The sequence below is a fragment of the Seriola dumerili genome, unplaced genomic scaffold, assembly GCF_002260705.1.
Source record: "Seriola dumerili isolate Sdu_G_001 unplaced genomic scaffold, Sdu_1.0 BDQW01000035.1, whole genome shotgun sequence".
Taxonomy (NCBI): domain Eukaryota; kingdom Metazoa; phylum Chordata; class Actinopteri; order Carangiformes; family Carangidae; genus Seriola; species Seriola dumerili.
The window spans coordinates 3,854,562-3,880,018 of NW_019174290.1; the positions used below are offsets into that span (position 1 = coordinate 3,854,562).

Consider the following 25,457-nt stretch of genomic DNA (forward strand, 5'->3'; position numbering starts at 1 on the left):
GGGTGTTTTGAATGACTTTATTAACTATTTTGACCGCGACTGTCGCTTTAATGACAAACAAAAGAAACTAGATTGTTCATTTGTACATTTCATCGTAAATGCATGTGATTTGTTTCTTTTATATTGGTCAGAAGATGTTCTGTTTCCTTTTGACAACTTCCGGTTTCCCTTCACCTTCGTACAGAAGTTAGCTCCCTGTCACGGGGGTAAACTTCATGTAACAAAACGACGCTGGACAGACAGCAGTTTGGGTGAAACCTTCCAGGAAAATGGGTCACTGTGTTTTTCTCGTTTTAGCGGCTTTATTCTCTGTCACATCGACACAGTTCATACCACCGGTAAGCGACGTTTGTGCTCTGTCATTGTGCTGTTTCACACATTAAGATGAGTGTGTTGTCCAGCTGCTACTACACACTGTTGATGTTTTCACTCTGAAGTCACACATTAACCTTAAACACTGTAATTTCCTGCTTTTATTTTCCATTTATCTACAGTATACAGAAGACTGTCGGACAGAAATGTATCCACCAAACGGTCCTACGTAAGTAACATTAGTCTGTTGCAGAACTCCCTGTTGTGTTCAATTACTAATATGTTTTGTAACCGCCGTGCTTCACTGCTGAGCTCTGCTGCCTTCAATTGCCCCTCGTTCGTCACCGAAATGCTCCAGGTACAGTTTGTACCTGCTGTGTTTGGTAAGCAGAGGAGGAAGCATTGCTCTGACTCAGACCTTTTAAGTAACAGTACCTCAGTGTACTCTGTATTCTAAATGTTACTGGAGTCAAAGTATCAGGTAATTACTAAGCAGGCAGAATCTTAAAGGAAATAAAAGCCACTTGACCCATACTACAAAATGAAAATCAGGATATCTCAGCCTCTGCTGCATGGATTTTATGCTGCATTACTTTCTGGGCTTTTCATATAATCAGAGTGGGTGGGCACATGTGGTTTTTGTTTTCATTTTGTCATCTGAAATGAGCAAGGATATTAAAAACAAAAAACAAAAAAAACAAAACAGAGGTATGCCATACTTCAGGCATGACTTGCACTCTGTGAGAGACACATGTTGTCAATGAAAATATTCTCAGAGTGCCTCTCTGTAATGTGTAAATATCCTGTTTTGCTTTTTTTATATGCATTTATTTTCTTTATAAAAAGATACTTTTTTTTTTTTTTTACACTGGTTTTTCACTGTATTTAACTTATGCTGATATCTCAATCAACACTTAAAAGCACCATACCCTTTGAATGTGGTCGGGCACACCGGTATTGGTACTTGTTTACCTTACAGGTGTTACCTTCTCAATTCTAGATTATAAAGCAGTTTACTGACCAAAACGTCACAGAATCATTCCAAAAACAAAGACAAACATCTAAGTTAGTTAATTATTTACACTGAAATGTATAAATGGTGACATCTTCAGAGTGTATGTTTAGTTTGGCCATTAGTCCAAAACCTTACATTGATATAAACCAGAAAAAAGTTATGAGATCCTCACGTCTGTGACACTGGAGCTAGAAACTTTGTGGGACTTTTGCATAATCAAAGACTTCAAGTATCAAAATTGTTGGCAGTTAATTTAACTAGCAAATTAGTCACCTAATTGTTTCTGCACCAGATCAGTGGTTTACTAATCGGGTAGAATTAGCCTGCTTGGCCTCAGCTGCTGCATTTTTAACTCCAGATGCATGAAATTTCAAGTTTATTCAAAACAGATAAATGAAAATCAAGTCTAATCAGTCATGTTGTGAATAGGACGTTGTTCATCTGCATCAATATGCTGCAGTAGTTGTACAGCTTTTCATTTCTATTCAGGTTCAGAGGAGCTGTCAGTTGGTACACAGTGGACCTGGACTTACCGCCCAGCAAGAGATGGACAGCTCTGATCACTGACAAAAAAACAGATGTAAGTGAAGTAATTCAAAATTAAATAAAACGTTCCAAGTCTCACAAAAATCTCACCTGTTTTTTATTCATGATGTTTTTCGTTCAAGCTGGTCAACATGATTCAGGCCATCAAAGACTTGGCTTATGCTTTTGTGCCCAGTGGAAGGCTGATAGAGCTGGTTGACATTACACTGGTGAGTGTCATTTTTCCTCTGACCTTTTCTTTGAATTTGTATTATATTTTTTTTATCCCCATGAAAGCTTTTATGATTGCACTATGGTTTCTAATTTTCTGCAGCCTTTGATGGTGGACACACTTCCAAATCCTTTCAGTGAGGAAATCAAAGGAATTGCCACTGTTTCAGGGATTCCTCTGGGTAAGAAAACACAAATGTTATCAACTCTTCATTTAGCAACTGTATCTATATATTTATAATTTAATAGTTTTTTTTTCACTTGTGTAATTTAGGTGAAGTTGTCTTGTTCAACATCTTCTATGAGGTGTTCACTGTGTGCACATCCATTGTTGCAGAAGACAATAAAGGTGAGTCATCATCCAGAATCATGTTGATTAATTAACTTAAAATGATGTTACATATGTACTGAAACACTTTTTGGCTTTACACTTTTCCAGGTAACCTCTTTCATGGCAGAAACCTGGATTTTGGATTATTTTTGGGGTAAGAATATCACACATTTTCAAGCTTGGTCATCTTGACTCAGATGTGTGGTAAAAATAACATCTCATGAGATTAAGCTGTCCCTCTTCACAGCTGGGATGTGAAAAACAAGTCATGGATCATTAGTGAGAAGCTCAAACCTCTGGTGGTCAACCTGGACTTCAAGAGAAATAACCAGACTGTCTTCAAGTCTACAAACTTTGCTGGATATGTTGGCATGCTGACTGGCATTAAGCCTGTAAGTCATTTAGTATCATTACAGAAGATTCAATCAGCACAAAACATTAGTCAACATCACATGACAGTTGATGGGTCGTGTATACTTCTTCCAGAGTTCTAAATGTAAGGAATATTAAACTTCTTGTTTTCCTTTTTAGCACATTTTCACTCTGACCATGAATGAGCGCTTCAGCCTCGATGGAGGATACATTGGTGAGTGAAGCTGTTTTTCTCAGCTCTGTTTACAGACATTAGAGAGGAGGTCTACAGTGAGTTTCATGAATAATTCGTGATCTTCTCAATCTGTCCACATGCAGGAATCCTGGAGTGGATCCTGGGGAAGAGAGATGGGATGTGGATGAGCTTTCTCACTCGCTCTGTGCTAGAAAATGCTCACAGGTATTTTTTCGCTTCAATATTTAGATGTGCCACTGGAGTTTTGACCACTAGTGGCACTGTAGAGCAATGTTTCTACGAGCAGGTCCGTGTGTTATCAGCATAACACAAGCACAGTGATGATGTGATGCACATTTTTGTTGAGGACAGTGACACATATTGATGTTTGGTGGCAGTAATGTGATTTAAAATGTTAAGTTCATTTCAAACACAAGGCATTTCAAATGCTTAAAGGGGTAATAAGATGAGACAGAAAATAATCACAATGCAATATGAAAAGACAAATAAATGGGATTAAAAAAAAAAGGGTTAAATAAAGTGGAAGATCAAATGAAAAATAAGGTAAAATATCACATGAGAATAAAACTACAGTGCAGAACAAGATGTGAATAAATAGTCACAAATCTAATAAAAGGCAACAGCAAAGCTTTAAGCTATGATTTAAAAGAAATAAGAGCTGGAGCAGACTTCAGGTTTCCTGGTTGTTGTTCCAGACGAGTGGTGCATAACACCTGAATGCTGTCTCTCAACGTCACATGACAATGTCGCAGTCCAAGAAATGTGTCGTCTTCTCTCATTACCATCAGCTACGAGGAGGCCAAAACCCGCCTGGCTCAGACGAAGTTGCTCGCTCCAGCCTACTTCATCCTGGGGGGAAACCAGACAGGCCAGGGCTGCATCATCACCCGGTCTAGGCTGCTCAGTATCGATATGTTGGAGTAAGTACTGGAGTTTATACTGGACTTTAGAGAATATTCTTGCTTTGTGTTAAATTCGCTGTGCTAAATCACTATCAAGACTGACTTCTGTGTAATCAGTCCAGCTACAGGCCTACAATATAATCTGCTTAACTACAATAAAATGTAACAGTGGAAATAGTGGCTCAAAAGTCAGTGATGCAGCTTGCCTTGTGTTTGTCTTGTGAAACACTGTTTGCTCAACTAGGAACTGATGACCGTTGTGGTTTCAGGTCACCTGATATGACTCTACTTCACAAATCAGTCGTGTGGTGTAGCTGCATGTCACATATTGAAGTTTTTATTTATTTAATTATTGTATTTCAGGATTGACCTGAAGCTGGGCCGGTGGTACGTCCTGGAGACGAACTACGACCACTGGGAGGAGCCTTTGTTCCTGGACGATCGCAGAACTCCTGGCATGAAGTGTATGAACCAGACCACACAGAACGTGAGTCCTGATGACACCCACTTCCTGTACGGAACTCAACAATTTTCTGTCTCTGATTAGAGGCCATAAATATTTGCAGATGTAGTTAAGTTATTCCAGTCATGGGTTTAGGTCTGAAGTACAAGTCTGACAAGTTACATTCCTGTTCTATCAAAGACACCTTTGCTCTGTCTCTTTGTTTAGAACATCTCTCTAAAGACCATGTACGATGTGCTCTCAACCAAACCAGTGTTAAACAAGGTGAGCCTTTTCATGAGTACTTCTATTTTCAAAACTACTTTGATTATTTCAGTGTAAATAACATTTGTCTCTTTTCTTCCTGTGCCTTTTTCAGTTGACCACATACACAACACTGATGCAAGTGTCAGAAGGCAAACTGGAGTCATACATCCGTGACTGTCCTAACCCCTGCATGCCCTGGTGATTCTCTAAGCACTGAACTCTGATCAGTTTTGTAAGTGCTTAGCTGCATACAGAAGCAGTAAGATAACCTCAGCTGATCTTGGGACAAAACATTAAATTGTTCCTGTGTTTGCACAGCCACTAATCCCCTGAACCAAAGTTTGTCTTCCTGATGTCAATTTGACATTTGTCTTCTCTTTTTCACACAGTTCAGGAAAACTTTGAAGCGTTGATGAAAATACTAAATCCTACCTTTTCTGTTATGAGGGAAATTTGTACAAAAGTGAATCTACCTTGTAAATGTTTTTCCCTTTTTATTTTTCCTGTAATTATACATGGATCTCAATATGGGCCTAGGGACCCCTGAGATGAATGCACTGGTGTATAATTAAATTGATGCAAAATCTTACTACATTGTTTCTTAAAGTTCTCAAATGCAGCCAATAGTCACCATGTTAGACTACCATGCTTCAAGTTTATTTTCTACCCAAATCAGGCTTTCAAACAGTTCAGTTACAGGTTCTGTCTCACCATGACCACTGACCATTTAACACATTACTGATAAATGTACCTCAATGCTGACCACTATCGTTTTTTTTTTTTGTTTTTTATTAAAAAGGATTCACAAATACAGCAGTTCTATTTGTAATTTCATCGATGTGAATTACATGAATCAGTTTATAATTTAAATTAATTGGTAGGAGATTTCTCAGTTATTGTGCAGTTGTGTTAATCATGGCTTAATGGAACCTGTCTCGATCCAACAGACTGACAAACCATCCAGGCCTCCTGAGTTGAAATGTGACCACCTGGCCCAAGGTCTTCTGAGTATCAAATAGTTTATGGTTATATGATTAAACATTACTTTATTTATGGATATATGCACCATGTAAGCACATTATTACTTAAAATAATTATGGTTTTCAAACTAGATTTAGACAAACAGTCCCTCTAAAAGACTGGAAAACTTAACATTGTACACACAGTAAACCTGGGGCTTTTGGTGCCCCTAGGGCAGGTGCCTAATTTGCCTTGTTGTTTAATCCAGCCTTACAGTTACCGATAGCAACACTGACATCAATATTTACGTACTACACACTGGAAAGTAGCTACAAGACATCTGAAGAAGCCCACACCTTCATTTTTGAAAGTTCCAGCATTTTATTAATTAAAACTTATTACTGTAGTCAACATTTTAATTACATGAAAATCAATGGAGACTAACCATTAACAGAACAAAACAGCATATAAAGATGCATCTGAAGGGATAAAAGTTAAGTCTGAGCTTTGAGCTCTGATACAAAGGAAAAAGTGTTCAAGATGGAGAAACAATTAGCTGAAGTCAGCCAAGCTACAGCTGAACTTTTATCCTACTGTAATCTCTTTATAATTAGGAATCAAGTGCAGAAAAGATGAGCTGTACAACAGTAAGGCAGAGCCAAGACAAATAAGACGTTTAAAAAAAAAAAAAAAAAAAAAATCACAACTCATGTCAAACTGATCCCAGAACCAAGGAAGAGACTAAGGCAGATCTGAACACGAGTTTCAGTACTAAAGATTCAAACAGAGGCTTAACTGTCAGAAATCAGCAGCATAGAGATAACCCCACCCCAGATTACCAATAAATCACATTAAACTTTCACGAGTAAAATGAATTGCAGTGTTGGTTAAGTGTATAGGTTTAGTTTTATCGTGTGTGTGTGTGTGTGTGTGTGTGTGTGTGTGTGTGTGTGTGTGTGTGTGTGTGTGTGTAGTGTGTGTGTGTGTGTGTGTGTGTGTGTGTGCTAATTTGTGACCAATATTATGAGCTGTTGCTCCGTTTAAACTAGCAGATTAAGAATCAACAATCATACATCCAGAACAGATTGAGGTTGAAAGCATAGTGTTGCTAAAAACAGTAGATTATGAGACATTGGTACAACTCTTTACACATTCTGGGCACCAGCAGTGTCTGAAAAAGACAAAAGAAAACATCATTTATTCCAAAAAGGAAGAGAGTATTAGTTTATGGATGTGCACAACAGCTGCTCTGACTTGTATAGATGTACACATGGTAACAAGAGACAGTGGCTTGGCTTTTGTAGGGTGTTTGGCAACAACACAAACAAACCTGTAATCCTAACTGACACGGACTGTAATCCATACCTGGTTCCTTCAGTGCCTGTGCATTTCCCACCAGCCCAGTCAGCGATTCAGTGTTCCCATTGAGGATCTCTACTGACAGGTTGTTATTCTGCTGCTCCTCCACTATTCTCTTCTGAAGCTCCTCCTAACATTACAACACACATAGTAAATCCATTATATTAAAGAAATGTCTTTCACAGGTATTTTTCCTTTAATTACTTTTTCTTAAGTTTTTACTGGTACACATTAATTTTTCATTGTTTAGTCATTACACACCTCACACATGACTGTAAGCTGCAATGGCAAGTCATCCACCTTGACAAAGTCTTCCTCATCAGACTTCTGACTAGTGTTACCTGACCCCATCTCCTGCATCAATCAGATCAATATAGAACAGCAACAATACAAGGTTAGACATTCATTTCACATTGCAGTAAAACAATTGTGGTGAAATGTAATGATAGGATGAAAACCAATATCTTGACAATGTTCAATTAACCTAGCATCTTCACACTTGGACTTACATCTACATTGATCATAACGGGTGAGTCAGTGTCAGGGCTGCTAGTCGTGGTTGGCTCCTTGGGCACATCCTGATCATGAGAGACTGCAGTGTTTTCTTCTGAAGCAGCAGCTGCCTCAACTTTACTCTCCTCCTCAGGACTCTGGCATGCCGCTATGTTGTGTTCATCTGCCTTGGAATTCATAGTCCCAACTGGCTTGTTGGTTTCTGCAAGACAGAGATTTTAGATAAAAGATAACAGACTAATAATGGGTCTGAAAATACAAGATTTCTATCACATAAGACCCACTCTCAAATTTAACTACTTTTACAACTGAAAATATCAAGAAGGCCTCACCCTCATCATTCTCTGAACTCTGTTCAGTTTTTGTCTCCTGGGTTTCACTGGCTGTTGTCCCCTTGAAGATGAGAAAATTACACAAGTGAGACTAAGACAACAGCTATTTTTGTAAGATAATGATGATGATTAAAATAAATAAAAATAAAACTTTATAAACTTTATTTGCATAGCACTTTTCATACACAGGATGCAGCTCAAAGAGTCTTTCCAAATATAAAAAGAGAAAGGGAATAAAGGCAGGAAAATCAATATTTGTGGGAAAACTCTTTGACTAACTGTGACTCTGACCTCCTGCTCCACCTGTCCATCAGCAGAGGCCTGCAAGGAGGTTTGGACGTCAACAGGTCCAGCTTCGAACTCCTCCATTTCCTCCTCCTCATTCTCATCCTCCCCACTGCCGTAGTTCGTCAGGGCCTGAGTCTCTGCTTTGGACAGACCTGCGCAAAAAATGTGAGTGATGAATGTACAGCATATACAAACACACCCAGGCAAAAAAGGCATTACATGTGGATAAACTCATATTTTCCTTTTAAACTTTCAGCAGGACTGACATTTTTGCTCCTTTCCTGCCACACTGTTCTGTTGTCCTGTGGATTATTTTCACAAGCTTTGTGCATCATTATACATTTTCTATTCAAGTAAAAGTAACTGTTTTCATATAATTTTTCAATGTGACAAAGTACAGTACTTTCAGTGATGAACAGGTTGTCCATTTGAAGATGTAATTGGCCTGTGACCTAAAGAAGCCAGGACCTGATACAACTTAAAGGTATGAGCTGAAACTCAAAGTTTTATTTTAAAGAGAAAAATATGGAATTCAGTGAGACACTGAGGCTCTTTAAAAATAACCTTCACTTACTGATTGACATAGGCATTCCCTGTCCAACCCCTTCATCCTCATCTTCCTCCTCAACCTCTGAAGCTTCACTGCTTCTGTTATTCTTCATCTCTGTCTGCAGGTAAAGATCCTGGAGTGTAGAATCGCCTTCCTGCTCAGCCTCATCTTGGTCCTGGAAGAAAAAAAAGTGAGATTATTGTAACGCAATATAGTAAGTATTGACAATTTCATTATCAGTATTAAAATGACTGACCTTGACTTCATCCGAGTAGGCTGGAGAAACTGATTTATCACCACCAGGTACTGTATTTTCCTAATTGGAAGAATAAATTGAAACCAGGAGTCAAATTAGATTCATTATAAAAAAAGAATTTAAAAATCTGATAATTCAGTGTTAATTCATTAAGCACTATTTTATCATCTTGCCAAAAATACAAATATAATTGGAGCAGAAAAAAACAACAAACCTTGACACTGGGCTTTGCTTTACTGGGTTGCTCAGTCCTCTTCTTATTTTTGTGTTTGGCTGCCAAAGCGATGCTGCTGCTGTTGTCCAAATCCTGCATGAGCCTAAAGAAGGCCAGTTCATTGAAGAGGATTTCTGAGATCTCCACCAGGAGGTCCTCCCCACAGTCCTTCAGAGTGCGGCCAACAAATTTACTAAGAGAGTCCTGGTGCAAGAAACAAAGTGGGAAAAAGACAGAAAGACTGTTCTTTATTTGATCTGCTTAAACACATATGGCCACTGTTTGAGGAATCTGGCGCTGGTCGTACCTGCAGAATGCCTCCCAGCTGTCTGTGGAAAAAGCGGACAAACTCCTTGCTTTCATCATTTTGTTGGGTGAGTGTAAGGACCATGCGCCGCACAGATGTCAACAGCTGGACGGAACACACCTCATCCATGTTCTCCTAATTAAAGAAAACATTAAACTCTTTAATAACTGTTCACATTATGTATTGCATCCAGTATTGATGAGAAATCCATAGAGATTAAATCTTCAACGACAAATTTGAATATGAAATTTAAAAAGGCAGAAAATGATCTAAATTCAATAATTTTCACATTCAATTTAATTTGAGCCTTAACACATTTAGCAATGAATTACTGACGAGCACTTTGACTACAAACTCATATTTTTTCATCTGCAGTTGATTCTCTGCTGGCATGAAGCTACAATCTCCTGCAGCTCCTTGTGATGGTGAGCCTACCTTAAGGAAGGGAATGACTTCTGTCATGATGGCTTTGATCTGACGATCCAGCTGCTGCGTGTCAATCTGAGGACATCGCACATCATCGGCTGCACCTCCTGCTCACACACAAATAACATTTTTTTCTTCAGAAATTCAGCAACACTAAACAGCACAGTGAAACGCAATGGTTCTGTCACTACAGTTCTTTGCACATGTTGCAATCAGGCGAGGTTATGTGACTGGGTACCTTCCACTGGTTCAGCAGGGTTAGCAGAAGGGTGTTCAGCATGTGAGACTTCAGAGCCACCTGCACCTGCAGTGCTGGCGTTGCAGGGGTTAAATTCAGCTTTAAGCTTCATGCGCTCATACTCCCTAATCCTGGCCAGAGCTTTGTCTAAATGAATCACCGTGTTGCCTATCAGAGCAGCAAAGAAAGGAGAGCAGGGAGAAACAGAAATTGGATATGAAAATTTCAAAAATCAATGCAGCAGGAGAAAAGAGAAGACAGTAATGGAGATTAATGCATCTGCAACCAGGTTTACACTAGAGGATCAAACATAGTATGCCAGGCCTCACTGCTCTATGATACTAAAGTTCCCCAAATCTGAGGGTCTGCGTTTCCGCTGGGAAATATAGTCTTCTTCTGATAAGTAATATTCTTTAATTTGGACATGTAGTACTGATGATGTATTGATGATCCTGAGGTGTAAACTGGTTGGTTTACCAAGACAAGCCCTGAGAAGCCCTGCAGGAGAAACTGGGAAGGGGTAACCTCAGTTTGCTATAGTTAAAGGCAATAAGCAAAGCAATTCAGTTGAATACTGGGATATGGAACAAGCTAGGTGTACAGTTTTCCAAGCTTTAAACCCTTGCTTCCCAAAGTCAAATGCTTAAGACATGCAAAAATATACCTAGATCATCATTAGCAAATGGTTCCAGGTTGGATGAGGTTGACATGGTGCTGTCATTGTCCACAGATTCTGCATCATCTCTCTTCTTCATTGTGTCCTGTGTGAGCCTCAAGTTCTTCTCCACCACCTCCTGAAAAAGATGAGCATTCTGTTTTGAGTCTCACACACAGCATCCATCTTAAATCCAACCCTGATTCTCTTAAATGTAAGAGAATGGATGATTCAACACAGATCCACCTTATTAGCAGCCTAACACCCCGCCTGAAGAATTCACAGAGGCAAGAGAGATTTTAGCATATATTATAAACAACAGCAATGGTAGCTTCTCTTTCCATTCTCCTAACATGGCAAATTAGGCATTTCATCCATCATTCTTGAACAAAGGCATTATTTAGACAGACAAAAGACCTGGCTTCCAATTAGCAGAACTCTTGGGACCTTGGCCCAGAACAAAGAGCACATGTCTGATCTGGAAAAAGAGACATGGAGCGATGAGGGTCATTTTTTTTTTTCCCCACAGAGGGCTTCTGAAGCCTTGCTCTCAGGTTAAATTCAAAGACAATGAAGATGGGGTGAGGGAAAATTATAACCACAGAATAAAGAGAGACATGGAAGGATGACAAGAGACAAGGCAGGAAAGGATGAAAGAAGACAAGGCTGAGAAACTAATCCAAAATGTATTAAAATGTAAAAGAGGAAAGCAAAAAAAGAGAAGGGAAAAGAGGTTTGAGAGAGATACTTCAGAACAGGCAAAAGCTTCAACAGAAAATAAGAGAAAGAACACACAGATGGGAAAATACCACACTGGGAAGAAATAATGTGTCTCTTACTGCATCACTGGTAGCCAGACTCTCGCTGGGTGTCAGTTCAGACTGAGAGCCTGCAGCCCACACCACAGGACCAAGACGGGGCAGCTGGTCCTCAGCTGCACTTTTCTCTGCAAGGTGCCTGGTCACTATATCCTGAGAGAAACACAGGGAGAGCCTACTGTACCCATTGACTGAAGTTGTCAAGGAAACACTGCATTCATATCTAAGGCCAGTGTCAGATCATAGATGTGATTCTCATATCAAAACAGAGGCCACCAGCCTTTAATCTACAGTTGTCCTTAACACCAATTGTGTCCATTTCAAAGATCCCCCTCTTCCTCCTGCTAATTGTCTCTCATTGTCTCTTGCAGGTCTGATCTGCACAGAAAGCAGACATTCGGTCCAGAGTCTCTCAAGTGTGACCAAATGTTTAATATGGTCAACGCAGCCCGTAATTATGGAAATAGTACAGGAGATGAAAATCTTATCTGTAACCTGTCACACTTCCAGATATTCTGCGCCAAACAACTCCTTTGACCTGGAACCCCATCAATAACTTGGCTATTTTAGGTGCAGATCAAGGGGTAAATCAGATGGAATATCTTGTTATCTGAGCCCAGCATAAAGTATATATCCATACTAGATTCAAACAACAGTTTTTACACACTAGCAGTAAGTAGTTACATGTGTCTACACTTACCTGGAGAGAATAAAGTGCCCTCTGCCGCAAGTAATCTGTGTTGAGCAGCTGCAGCTCATGGAAGAGCTCGATGAGAAAGTGAGGTCGGGACTCATTCTGAGATATCAAGGTAGCCACCTCAGAGTAAATGGTCTCCCTCAGTGCCTCGAACAGAGAGAAGTCACTGCTTGCATCTACAGGTTCAAGATGAATGAACAGGCATTTGCATAATCTCATCCATGAGCGAGAACAACAGTCTGCCCTCAAACTTAGAAGCTTTGGTTTAGGTTAAGACATAATTAGCCCATGCATGCGATGTTTAGGTGACATAAGAACCAAATGATGCTTGGATTTGCATTGTGAGTTTACCTGGTGCTTCTGTGCATGCAATTCTGTTAGATAGGAAGGGTGTTCTCCAAGCATAGGCTGTGAGTAAGATAAATTAAAGTGACAACAAAGCAATTTAACCCATAATTAAAATTGTGGTCATGACAAATGTGCAAAGAAAAGTAAATTAAAATTATATCAAATGACAAGATGTTTAAATTATAGAAAAAAAAACAAACATTCTGATGTAAATTAAGCCTAATGTGGATATTAAATGTAAACAAAGAAAAATTAAACACACAGACAAAAGTGGAGTGAGGGTGGGTGGAACTTTCACTACAGGTAGTGTTAACCATACCAGAGGAGAGGTCATTTCTTTTATTCCCAAGCTTCATCTTGCTGTCTAGTTTCTCTTGAGTCAGCTTGTCCAGCAGACTCTGGTTCTGATCCTTGTGACGAGATGGGGCTGCCCTCTCCTGGACAAAGTCCGCACTGCTGCTAACGCTGTCACTCTCATGGCCTGCGGAACACACAAAAATTAAAAGAGAACCATAAGTGGGATTTTCCTGGCTTTGCTAATTAGGTTACAGCAAGTATGAGAAGAAATTCAACTCCATTTTCATACCTTCACTGTTCTTGTTGTGCCCTTTGCTCCTCCTGCGACGACTCTTAGAATTGGGAGTCTTGCTTCGGGAGGCCAGGTTGGCTTGTGCAGAGGCCTTACGCCCGGCCTTGAAAGTCTTTGTTATGGTGGTGGGGTCAACGGGATCGGGCATGCTGCTGAAGCTTTCCTGTGACGCCTGGTCAAAATCTTGAGGTCTGGAGTGGCGATTAACAAACGTGGGAGAGGAGGAGGGCGACTCTTGTGGCTGTGTTTTAGACAAGTGATGCTGGACGGTGTTGTTTGCATAGGAGGTGTTAAGCCAGCCGGTTGCTCTGAAAAGGGTTATGTGGAAAATAAATATATAAACAACAATGTTGCACAAATAACCACAAATGCCTTTTCTGGCAAAAGTGATGCACATACCCTCTTTCTGTTGTCGTGTTAAGGGGAGAGCGCTGCAGTGGAGGAGGGAAACTCATGTACTCTGTTTTGATAGAGGTGTTTGGGTCTAATTGCTGCTTCTGGTGGTCAGGAGCAGCATGACCTGCCACACTCTGAGGGAACTCACCCATGGCAGGAGGGAACAGTGGATACAAGTTAAAGCCTGCAGAGTGAATGAAAAAAGACTTAATTAGCTTAAGCTACTGGGTTAACAGCCAAAAAAAAGCAATTAAATCATGACAGTAAGACTTCCGGCCTTTCACTTCGGCACAACTGAGTCACTTTAAAATATATTAATTACTTCAAATTCACCTAATTGAAAATCAGTACTCATATCAGTAATAGCAATGAGACTGTTAAGCCATTGTACAAGAAGTACTGGAAGAAAATAATATTTTCCATATTTCTTTATGTTTAATTTGTTGAACATTCTGATATTTGTGTACTGCAAAGAGGAATTGCTATGATTTTCACAAATGAGATGACCCAAAAACCATCTTTAGCTGCAATGGAAAAGAGATTTGTGTCACAATTAAGCCCAAGAGCTGATAAATATGCATGTCATACTGGGAGGGAATGGGGATATGGCAGCCGTTGACATGTTGTTGGTTGAAGGATGCAGGGTAGAAGAGAAGGGGAGGAAGACACCAGGAGAGGCTGAGGGACCAGAGCTGGATTCCTGGGAGGAGCCCTGCTTCTGTGTCTGCCAACATGCTGTTGAAGAGGATAGCGGTTGCTGCTGCTGCTGCTGCTGTTGTTGTTGTTGTTGTTGCTGCTGCTGCTGTAGGAGGTCGGTCAGGACCTGCTTTAGTCTGGAGGAATGGCATGACAGAATGTAGAAAATGTAAAAAAGATGTACCACTTGCTGCAAATTAAGTAGCGTAATTATGTATGCTGTTGCTTTCACCTTTGCACATTGTTTTGCTGCCAAGCCAGCAGGGTGTAACACTGGTTGAGTTGGTGCATGACCAGGTGGACCTGTGGCGATGACAGGTTGTTGGGCAACACACCGTACTGACCTGTCAGCATGGTTTGCAACATGTATGACAGTGTCTGTGGAAAGAGGTGAGAGACAACAGAAATGATAGTTATTGTTCCTCTTGTTTTAAGGGAGAGAATAAAAGGAAACATATCCAAAATCCACTCTGACTTAAGTCTAGAAATGTAGGCTGGTGTCAGTTACCAATATCATTCAGTGTCTCTGCGTGTGCATTTGTTCAGTGTACCAACCTGCTGGTCCTGCAGGAGTGTCTGACACATGCTGGTGCTGAAGTCCAGCTGTCTCTGCAGCTGGCTGACCTGTTCCTGCCAGTGACCTGAGCCCTCAGCAAAGGAAAGCTCTGAGGCCCAGCGCAGGTTTTCTTGCCGTCGAGAACCTGCGTGCTGGTTAGCAGACTGGTTCAAACTTCTAGACCCCTGCTGTTGCTGCTGCTTCACCTTAGTCTTGTTATGAAGATGGCCAATACCCTCACCTGAGAAGGCTGGTGGAGGCTTCAGGTTACTGGAGACACAGAACAGTGAGCACATGATTTAAAAAGGCACATTAGAAATATCAGTACTGAATAATAACACTATTCCTCCTGTGTCCACTTTGTCTGACCTTCCTTGATTATTCCTATAAGAGCACTGGTTCCTGCTCGAAGAGTAGATGTCATCATCAGTGCTGCTCTCTGCACATTCTTCCTGCTCCTCTTCCTCTTCTGCACCCATCTCCGAGTGATATTCATCCTCATCCTCCTCATCATCATCATCATCGTCATCAAGGTGGCAGGGAGTGGATCCCCAGGTAGCCATTGTCCTAATGACACACCAGAAAAACAGAATCTAGCCATTTGTGGAATAAATTCCTATATCAGTTAAATAAAGTGATGAAGTTTTCTGCTAAAATTTGTTAATAATGAAAAATCCAGCCAACGTCTAACATTCATGAGACAGGCCCCTGGAGCAATATGTCTCCTACCTTTCATCCCTACTGATAGGTTGTGAAGGTGTAGCAAGGCCACCTTGGTCGTCAGTCCGGCGGGGAGAGTCACTGAGACCACTACGCCTCTGGTGTTCAGCCATCAAGGACTCTAAGTGCTTTCTGCGTTGGCGCAGTTCTTCCCGCAGAATCTGGTGGCGACGCATCTCTGTCCAAAGCTGCTGGCAACACAAGGACAGAGGGCGTGAGTTAACAAATCTGTATTATTCTGAACATGCAGTTCACATTGTGACATTTGACTAATGGTGGCGGAGGGTCTTACTTCATTGTCAGTGACTGAAGAAGTAGCTGCTTCTGGAGGAGTGGGTTTGAGTACAACTGAGTTGGTTTTGGGTCCAGATGATGAAGAAGTTTGGATAGTGGCTGGAGTGGAAACTGCAACTGGGACCTTTTTCAGCAAACCCTGCTGACTCACCGTGCTGGACACAGATGACTAGAAAGTAGATAGGCAGAGTATATAAGGGCATATTCTTACAGTGGGGTTAAAAAGTCTGAGACCGTTTTCCAAAGTGGTCTTTAACTTACTGATTCCATTTCATCTGAAATTCTAGTTTAGATTCTTGGCATATTATTGGTGTAAGACATGAAAAAAACTGTGTGTGTAAAATACCTGGAGGTCAGGGCAAGCCCACTGGAGGTCCTGGATCTTGCCTTGGATTTCAATGAGTCTCTGGCGCTCTTCATGGAGCTGCTTCAACTCCTGTTTCTGCTGAAGCAGTTTCTCCTCATACAACTTCTCCCTGTGTCAGGAGTAGTTTCAATGCAATTAACCAAGGTCATAACACAAAGACAAGAAATAAACAGAATAAAATCAAAATAATGTTTTACTGTCAGAGAGGCTTTTGAGATCGTTCATATGCTGTACCTGGCCTTGCTGGAGAGAGTGAGGTCTCTGGGATTCTGTTTAGATCCAGCCCCAGGTGTCCTAACTGCAGTAGCTCTGGTATTATTTGGCTGTTGGTGTAAAGCTTCATCCTCATTGGCTGTTGTACCATCTGTGTCGTCACTCTAGATACAGACAAAAACACACATCTTAAATGCTGTTTAGCAAAGAATTGTCTCAGTAATTCCATACCAGAAAAAGTGTGTTATTCTTTATGTTGCACAAGATGCAACATGTCAATTTTAATGAGTAAATATTGAATGCATTGTATGTTTGATAGCACCAACAGGAGTCGTAAATTTTCAGACCAACACATAGGGGCTTTATCAACCTTTCATCCTGCCAATCAAGAACACCTACAATCACAGTATAGTGTATTAGATATTATTCAGTCTTCTGTCACACCTGAACCATGGCCACCAGTTCCTGCAGCTGCCGCAGTTTCTGCTTGGCTGTCTGTCGATGAACCTTCTGGGAAAAACCTCCATCATTAGCCAGGCTGCTCCTCCGACTAGACCCCGATGCCTCACTGTCTGGAGCCACAGCCTGTGCCCCTGCATCATTATCAAGACAGTCCTCTTCTTCATCCTCATCCTTCACCTGGTTAAAGGGCGTGTCCCTGTTGTATTGGCACTCTAAATAGGAGCAATTTTATAGAAATATTATTTATTCTCCATTATTCATTCTGTTTGTCTGTTAAGTTACATCATTTAAAAATGTGTTGCTTTCCACCTTTAAACTTTGCATTAACATTGACCTCCCAACTGTGTGCTCCTGAAATCACAGCACTCTTGATAGAAACAGACAGTACCAAGCTAATAGTCATTTTTGTCATTTGTCATTTGAATTTTATTTCAGGAGTCAAGATGCATGGACGTGGCTGTTCATGTTAATGACAAATTAAGATTCAATCTTGCTAAGTTTGAAAAGCATTTTCACAAACAATGGTCATAAGCCAATGTATCATTTTAAAGTATGAGACAACATATCTGTGTCAGTCATAGTGTGTGTCAGTGTCTGCAAGAGAGTACCTATGGCTGAGGGGATGTTGAGGCTGCGGAGGTTGGCTGCTGACCGGTTGTTGATCTCACACTCTGTGTTGAGCCTGCCATCCCGGTTGTTAGTGCCGCTACTCCTGACACTGCGCCCGTTGGTCAGGCTGTTCAAGTCTGTCCAATTGCCACTGCGCTGCGGGTTTCTAAACAGATAATGTGTATTGTCATGTATTAATAGTAGTGTTATGGATACACTACTGATTATTGTCAATGTCAACAAAACTTTCCTTTTTCTTCCCTTCCCTTTTACTGAGAGTGTTTCTGTGTAATTTAGCCATATAAGACAAGCTGTTGAATCTGTTTATAATGATTAGCCTTTTGATAGAAGTCCAATCTGAAAAAAAAAGTCATTTTCATTTTCATTTAACTACTATTTAATTTCTTTAGACACCCACCTGATGTTAGTTACAGGCTGGCGGTTCTCCTGCTCAGAGTCAAACATGGCCTCAAACATAGAGCCGTCCTCCGTCTCATCTTCGTCATCCTCCTCTTCCTCATCATCATCATCCTCTTTCACATTCTCATTGACAGCATCCACCATCATATCAGAAGTCTGCTCATAGTACTGAACCAATTCCCGCAGCTCATTCAAACGCTTGTGGACCTCCTTTAGCTTCCTGTAGGGAGCAGAAAAGAACAACAAATATGTGAATTAAATGAATGTATACTTGGGGAAATAATTAAAAGGATTGTGTGACACACCATAACAATGTTTTCACAATTCTCCCCACTACTACAGGTCAAAGTACAAAGTCACCCACAGAAAAGCACCCCTATAAAAGGGGGCAGGTCTACTGTGTGGCTGCAAGGCTATATTAAACTACCCTATATTACACCATCCACAATCTACAACACCCTGCTGCTGATATCTGACCTTCCTATTCAGCTGCTTGTTGTGTGTTTTTGTACGTACCTGAGCTTGTTGGAGCTGTCCTGGTGTTGTGTGAGTGAATGATGGAAGGAAGTGGAAGCTGAGGCCCCATTAGAGCAGAGAGCAGATGGACATTCTGAAGATCCTCCCATACTCAGACTGCACTGTGTTGACAAGCCACGACCTGAAGGGAACAACATGCAGGTAAGTAAAAATGCAACAGAATTATCTAACCATGTTTTGGAAATACTCTTACATGAGTTATTATTGAGAGTCTGGTCTCTGAGTGAGTGCAGCTCCCTTAGGATCTTGTCCATGGTTTGTTTTTTGTCTTGAAGTTCTTGGAGCTTGGTGAGTTTGGCACTGGCAGCTGTTGCTCCAGTGTCTAGCCCAGTGTGTGGGCCAGAGGCAGAGTGGAGGAGCGGCCTGTGTTGAGGTGGGCCAACAGCCTGGGGAGTCCTAGACCAGCACACCTCTCTGGAGAGGGAAAGACTCTCTGCCTGACGACGGTTGTCTGGCACTGCTTTGGTCTACAGGACATGGATAATGTAAGACTTGAACTGTAACCTCTTTATTAAATTAAACAGTTAGGTTAAATACAGATTTTTTAAAAAGTTGACACAGCTTGTCAAAGAAAAGGCAGATGGTGGCTGTTTGTGCCAGCGTTACTTTTACATTATATTATCTCTTTATCAAATTGTACAAAGTCAATATCTTCACAAACTGACACTGAAATGTTATAATGCTGAAATAGTCATTAATAATTATTTTAGAAACTGCAGTACATAAATCAGTAGACCATTCAGTGTATGAAATAATTCTAGATGACATAAAACTATTATATATGGTATCATTTATGGAGAACATGGGAGCCCAGTGAGTGTCTACTATACCTGAGAGTCATGCAGTTGGTTGTGGAACCGCTGGATCAAATCATTTAACTCATCATTCAGTTCCGATGTGATGCTCAGGCCTGAAACACTGCCTGTGGTTTCTGTGACAACTAATGACAACAAAAATGTCAACGGAATTAAACATAGGAAAATATTTACTTATGTTAGTCATTGTAAATATTTACCAGAAAATATTGATACATAAATGAAAAATCCAATATAATCAGTTCTGCTAATTAAATGTTCATTAAAAATATTCCAGCTGAGCTTTCACTGATGCATCTCTGTCTGCAAGAAAAGTAATCTGTGACCACATCTATGACTGTGTGTCTCTCACCAGTATCTTCAATCACAGCAAGTGCCTGTTCTGCGCTGTGCTGCATGGCCATTAGAGCTTCCTGCTGGCCCTGCAGGGCCCTGAGCTGCTCCTGCTGCTCCAGCATCTTCTTCAGCAGCTCATGCTGCTTACGCAGATTCTCCAACTCTTCCTTCTGGTCAGCATGTACAACTTCTGGCCTAGAGCCCTACAAAATTCACACCCACATACCATTACAAAAACAGAGTCTACAAAAACCAACAACAGCAATACTGTATTGCTACTCAGCAGAAATGGTAGAAGCGGATTGTCAAGCTATGACATAGCAAATAAAAATATACAATGAAAAAGGCAAGGGAGGAATTTACTGCCTGGGCTTTATTTCCTCATTTAAGAATTTAAAGACAACAGAGTCACTCGATACCAATAACACTGGCAACACACATCAATAGAAAGCGGTAAACGGTCCACAACAAATGTACACACCATTGCATTTGAGGCATCTGAAGAGCGAACCTCAATGTTGAGAGAAGTACTCTCTGCCAGTGAACCTGAGCCCACTGCAGAGTCCAGGGTCCCCACATCATCCTCTTCATTTTCCCGTGCCTATGGAAATAGTAGAGAGAACAGCCACTGACTCTAAGATAGCCAAATAGTAAAGTATGACAAAAAATGTTTTGACCACGAACTGTCTGCCATTACTACAAGTAACAAGTTAGTAATTGAAAAAGAGTGAAAAAACATAGATGAAAAATGCCTACATTCATCAGTTGCTGAAATTTGTGGGAATAAAGAGACTAAAAACCTCCAGTGAGTTTAAGTCTGATGAATTAAAATGTATGTTTCTTGTCAAAACTACTATATATTTCAGAAAAATTCTTAACTCAATGCACAATGATCAGAAAAAACTATCCCAGAGTTAAGAAAGGTGCCATCCAAGGTCCCAATTTTACCATCACAGGAAACATGACGCCACTGTTGAAGTGTTTCAGGCCACAGAGAAAAAAGGTCATTAAAAATATATGTGTGGCAGGCTGCCAGGATACCAACAAAAAACAGGTTCCACTTCAGCTATGAATAAGCTGAGAAACATCTTCTGCACATGACATAGCACATTTACCCAAAAGTACATAGCTTTGCCTGATAGCATGGGAAAAGCAGAAAAGTAGATCCTATAAAAGATATCAGCCATGAAGCTAGAGAAATAGTGGATACACTTACCAGCATTTTCTGCAGGAACCGTAAATAAGACTTCTCCTGCTCCCTGAGGTGGTCGATGAGATGAGAAAGACGCTCCACATTGGCCGGCACATCATTCTTCTCCACCAGGTCATCCCGCATGGAGCTGGCCTTACTGATGTACTCCCGGATCTGTATCAGTTTGCTCACCACCTGAGACCATACAAAGAGAGGGGGTGGTGTATGGGTGTGGGTTTCAGTAGAGTAAATGAAGAGAAGACAGAGCAAGACGTAAGGAAAGGTGAGCGAGCATCTGTAGCAACAGCTCAGCCTCGGCTGAACGAGGGCAGAAAGGGGGTTGGGCACAAAACTCACTGGGCACCAAGGGTGGCATATTTATAAATTGCCCTAAATACAGCCTAGTTTCAGCTGCACAAGCTCTCCCTCACTTTCATCCTAGTTCTGGTTTGACAATAGTAGTCTGAGTGCAGTGATACATAGACAATGCCATATGTACATGAGAAAAGTGACTCATTTCAATTAAATGTGAAATGAATGTCTTTCTAAGCATTATAGATAAATAAAACCATTACAAGTTATAATCACTAATATTTTACTGGGTCTTTGTGCAAATTAACCATAATGTTAAAAAGAATTCATCAATGTTGCTCATCAAAGAAAATTACTTTCTACACCTCATCCCTCTCAAACAGTCAATCCAGCTCAATGTGTATATTTTCTGAATGCTACACATCTCCAGTTCCCCTGCACTAGCCATCATTTTCAAAGGTTTTCTATAGGCACTAGGTTTAGTTTCTCAGAAACTGGTGTGAGCCCAGAAGAGATAGATTTAGCTATATATAAAGTTATGAGTTTTATGCTAATATCTGCTTAATCATGCTCCAATAGTAGATGGATTTGGAAATTTCCAGCAGTTTGCATTTATTAGGTCATAGACCTATTAAAAGGTGAATAACATTATTTCTTTTAGCGATGTTAGCAACAAGGGTATATGGATGGCAATGTTGGTCTGTGTGATGGTTTTCAGCCCACCGCTTTAGTTCAAACTGAAAAATCTCAACAGCAGCTGGATGGACTGTAATGAAATTTTGTGCCATCAGGTTGACATTTGTAACTCAGATTGAAATTTCTTAACAACTATCTAATGATTTGAATGTATTCAAATCTCCTTGAGGGTAAATTGAAATTACTTTGGCCATCTTCTGAGTTTTCCTCTAACACCATCAGCAGGTCAAAGTTTTTACTTATTCAGTAAAACAACTGCATCTACATGTATATCTGCTCAATGTATTGGCACCAACTTCTATACAGAATTGTAAAAACATTGTTCCACTTAATCCTCAAGACCTCAAGGCATCAAGATTGAACTCAACAACACCAAATATTACCTGGCTGCTGTCTATTCTCGGCTCTCCTCTTCCATATTCTCTGTGCACCGAGGGCCCTCTCTCTGTGCCACTATGGCTGAGCCTTAGAGTATCCTTGGTAGGAACCACAGGGGTTAACGTGTCCCTGAATCCCGGGCTCTGCTTCTTGGTTTCCTTGGTGATAGCTGGAGTGGCTGGGGCAGAGGAGGAGGGAGGGAGCAGTTCCTTGCTTTTGTTAGTGTTTACATGCAGAGGTAGAAAGTTGTAGGGCTTCTTGTTCTCTCCTGCTAACTGGCGCTGGTTGTTGGCAGCTGTGACACGCCCCTGGGAGTCACTGCCGATGCTCCTCTGAGTAAGTAAGTAAAAGAAGATACAAGTTAGACAAATCACCACTCAAGATTGTGACGATTTTCTTCTAAAAACTCAAGATGTGTTCAGATTTTTGTTAGTGTCCTTTTTTCGTAACAGACCTCCGCATTTTGTTGAGTCCAAAATGCCACCCTCTGTGCTGCGACAGAACAAGGTCAGCCAAACAACTCCATACTAAAAAATATTCTGCTATCACTTCCTCAATTGGCTGTTAAGGAGCACAGCAGTGCGTTAGCATTTAAATACTGAAATAGGAGCACAGCTTTTTTTTTCTTTTGACAGTGTGATAAGATTTTTTTATTTCATGTCCTTAAGATTCTTAAGATTCTCAAAAAAAAAAAACTAGTAAAACTTGATACTTGACAGCAATAGGAATCTGTAATGGGCAGAAATGAGCATTACTGTACTCTGTTGCTTGTGGCATGCATGTGCGTCCTTGTACAAATGCTGGTTAAAATCATTTTCACATTAGCTGCAAATGGTGGCTCTATCCACTGCTGTTTATTTGTCAAAACACAACACACAGGTCACGACAAAGTTGACATATTACTATCAGTAAGTCACTCAAGTCACTGTATGTTTAAAAAAAAAAATCGATCTTTGTATTCCTGAGACTCAAATGAACAGAATACTGACCACAATAACCAAAAAAATTCTAATGGTATACGGTAGCTTTTTACCTCATCTAGGTCTGTGAAATTGATCCTCTGACGCAACTTGTCTAGTTCAGCTTGATCTGGGACAGACATCTGGGTGGTATATTTGATGTGAGGAAAGGAATGAGGAGTACGTGCTCTCCTGCGACCCGCCCCAGGGGTGGACTCTGGTGAAATATCATTAGTCAGGCGGCTCTCCACAACCGCAGCTGACAGCTTCTTCTTGTTCTTCTCTGAGGATCTGTTGGCTTTCTTCTGCTGTACACCCCAGTCCTGATCAACAGAAAAAAAATATTTTTACTGTCTATTACTATGTTTAATGTCAACTGTATACACATTATGTATCTGTCCTTACAAGTTAACAGACATATCATGGCACCAGTAATCCATAATAAATCATAAAACAGTGAGATACATTTCATGGAGCAACATGTACTTTACTGTTTGAATTACAAAATTCTGGTAAAATTGACTATAATAAAAGCAGAAAGTTTTGAGGAGTCCCTCAATTGTAATATTATGTGAAAATGTAACTGTCCCTCATATGTCTATAGTTTCTATCAGGTCCTGACCAGCCCTTACCATGTTGTTGAGTCTATCTTCCAGACTGCCATTGGTTACAGTCCAGTTATGCAGCTCTTCTGAACTGTCATCAAAAGGAGTGCCACCAGTTGCCATGTCACCCACTTACAGCTTGCTGGAATTCACAACAAAATGCATAATGGTCACCTCACTGAAACCATAGAACAACAAACAAGTCTACATTTGACATATTCAACAAAAATTACATTTTGCAGTTCAGGAAACTGCTTGTTTACATTTTGCTGGAAGATGATACTGGTCATAAGTTTCATACTGCTCACCATACAGGACCACAGAACAACAAGTCAGTAAAACAAATAGGAGAATGGACACCAGTTAAGAATTTCAGAGTAATATGCAACATTTTCAAGTAACGTTCATAACTGTCACTGTAATGTTAACCTAATTGTTAGTACCTAACAACAGCGAAGTGAGGCTAACTACACGAAATTGGTTATTTGGCTAACAGTAGTAAGCTATTAGTAACGACGCCAGCTTACCATACGCTACAAAACGATATAACGCTAAATACAAACGTTAAGGCTAATGTAATCAACGCAGATATGTTTTATGAACCCAGTGTGGGTTAACTGTTAGAGCTAACAGTTGCATGAAAGCATCAAATGCGTCATTTCTTACCAGCAGCAGTTAAGTTTAGCTAACGTTAACTCTCTAATTATCATCCAGTCCGGAGAGAAATCAGTCATTTACGTCGATCGTGTAACGTTACCAAGTAATTTTTTCGACCTGTCCGTTAACGTTAGCTGCCGTTGGGTTTTGTGTATGTGTGGCCCGCTCAGATTCCCGGGGGAAAACAATGAGACATTCCCTCCACCACGCAGCGGGTTAGCACGAGCTTTCTGTCACTGCTCCCCGAGGGAAGACACTGGTTATCGTTAGCTTAACGGGCATAATGTGCAGCGACAACTGGTAGAAAACGCGTAGATGGCTCAAACAACCGTCTAATACGTTCTTGCTTGGTGAACTTTACTAGCTCATCAACTGTGACCTAGTTCCGTCCCACAATCGCCATGGCAACACGCGATAAACCCGATCTGCATCAGCTAACCCCCTGTATACCATTACCCATTTTCTCTATCGATAGACCGCCACAGCATCAGGCTTTATTTGTGTCGATCGAAAAATAAAGAAATTGCAAAACCCCATGCTACCGAGTCGCCAAAGTTGCCAAGCTTGGCGGGGTAGCTGGCTAGTGCTATCTAGCTTGCTAATTGCTGCTCAACACGGAGCTAACTTTAAATGTCTCGGTAAAAGTTGAAGCAAACAAGCCTCTCAGCTAAACATCAAGTTGAGCATTAGATTAGGTATTTTAGTAAGCTAGGGTATGCATATTATCAGGTCTAACCAACATTAACATTAGTTAGCTATCGTCAAACGCAGCAGGTAGACAAAATACTGGCTTTTAGTCACATTAAACTATGCGCTAGCTCAGTTCGCTTACATTTTAAGACAGAGAACGTTGATGTTACCATTCAGAGTGAAAAGTGGATGAAACACCGTTGCCTAGCACTTCATATAGTGTAATAAAGCTTTCGCAAATGTTCTCCGAGTCTGGTTAAAAGCCATTTGATAAATGATAACGTCTAATCGATCCCACTATGCAGCAACTCAGGTATACGGTCTTGGCCTGATATAAACACTCCCGTACAGCAGGTGGCAGTATACATTAGCTAGTAGCTAATGTTCCACCCACAGGAAGGAAT

General features: G+C 40.7%; 2 protein-coding genes across 2 annotated transcripts; one reads left to right on the top strand and one right to left on the bottom strand.

Annotated features, from left to right (window-relative positions):
* Nucleotides 1-188: 188 nt before the first annotated feature.
* asah1 (N-acylsphingosine amidohydrolase 1) lies at nucleotides 189-5,182 on the top strand. Its single transcript, XM_022738343.1, has 14 exons — nucleotides 189-338; nucleotides 495-541; nucleotides 1,817-1,907; nucleotides 1,996-2,082; nucleotides 2,187-2,265; nucleotides 2,358-2,432; nucleotides 2,523-2,568; nucleotides 2,662-2,806; nucleotides 2,946-3,000; nucleotides 3,105-3,186; nucleotides 3,771-3,902; nucleotides 4,248-4,371; nucleotides 4,555-4,611; nucleotides 4,706-5,182. The coding sequence occupies exons 1-14, from the start codon at nucleotides 270-272 to the stop codon at nucleotides 4,793-4,795; spliced, it is 1,179 nt and encodes a 392-aa protein (XP_022594064.1). The 5' UTR covers nucleotides 189-269; the 3' UTR covers nucleotides 4,796-5,182.
* Nucleotides 5,183-5,935: 753 nt separating this feature from the next.
* pcm1 (pericentriolar material 1) lies at nucleotides 5,936-25,249 on the bottom strand. Its single transcript, XM_022738344.1, has 41 exons — nucleotides 25,224-25,249; nucleotides 23,734-23,848; nucleotides 23,176-23,424; nucleotides 22,148-22,474; nucleotides 20,781-20,951; nucleotides 20,046-20,165; nucleotides 19,581-19,767; nucleotides 19,244-19,353; nucleotides 18,774-18,880; nucleotides 18,607-18,713; nucleotides 18,393-18,534; nucleotides 17,875-18,096; nucleotides 17,456-17,622; nucleotides 16,830-17,059; nucleotides 16,407-16,549; nucleotides 16,152-16,281; nucleotides 15,804-15,974; nucleotides 15,521-15,702; nucleotides 15,161-15,358; nucleotides 14,791-15,061; nucleotides 14,468-14,613; nucleotides 14,128-14,372; nucleotides 13,543-13,723; nucleotides 13,141-13,451; nucleotides 12,874-13,035; nucleotides 12,558-12,614; nucleotides 12,210-12,382; nucleotides 11,531-11,662; nucleotides 10,701-10,830; nucleotides 10,037-10,204; nucleotides 9,808-9,905; nucleotides 9,373-9,507; nucleotides 9,066-9,269; nucleotides 8,852-8,911; nucleotides 8,620-8,770; nucleotides 8,049-8,197; nucleotides 7,758-7,818; nucleotides 7,422-7,627; nucleotides 7,174-7,266; nucleotides 6,919-7,042; nucleotides 5,936-6,724 (listed from the first exon to the last, which is right to left on the bottom strand). Exons 2-41 carry the CDS (start codon nucleotides 23,827-23,829, stop codon nucleotides 6,699-6,701), a joined length of 6,342 nt encoding a protein of 2,113 aa, XP_022594065.1. The 5' UTR covers nucleotides 23,830-23,848; nucleotides 25,224-25,249; the 3' UTR covers nucleotides 5,936-6,698.
* Between the last annotated feature and the right edge of the window lie 208 nt (nucleotides 25,250-25,457).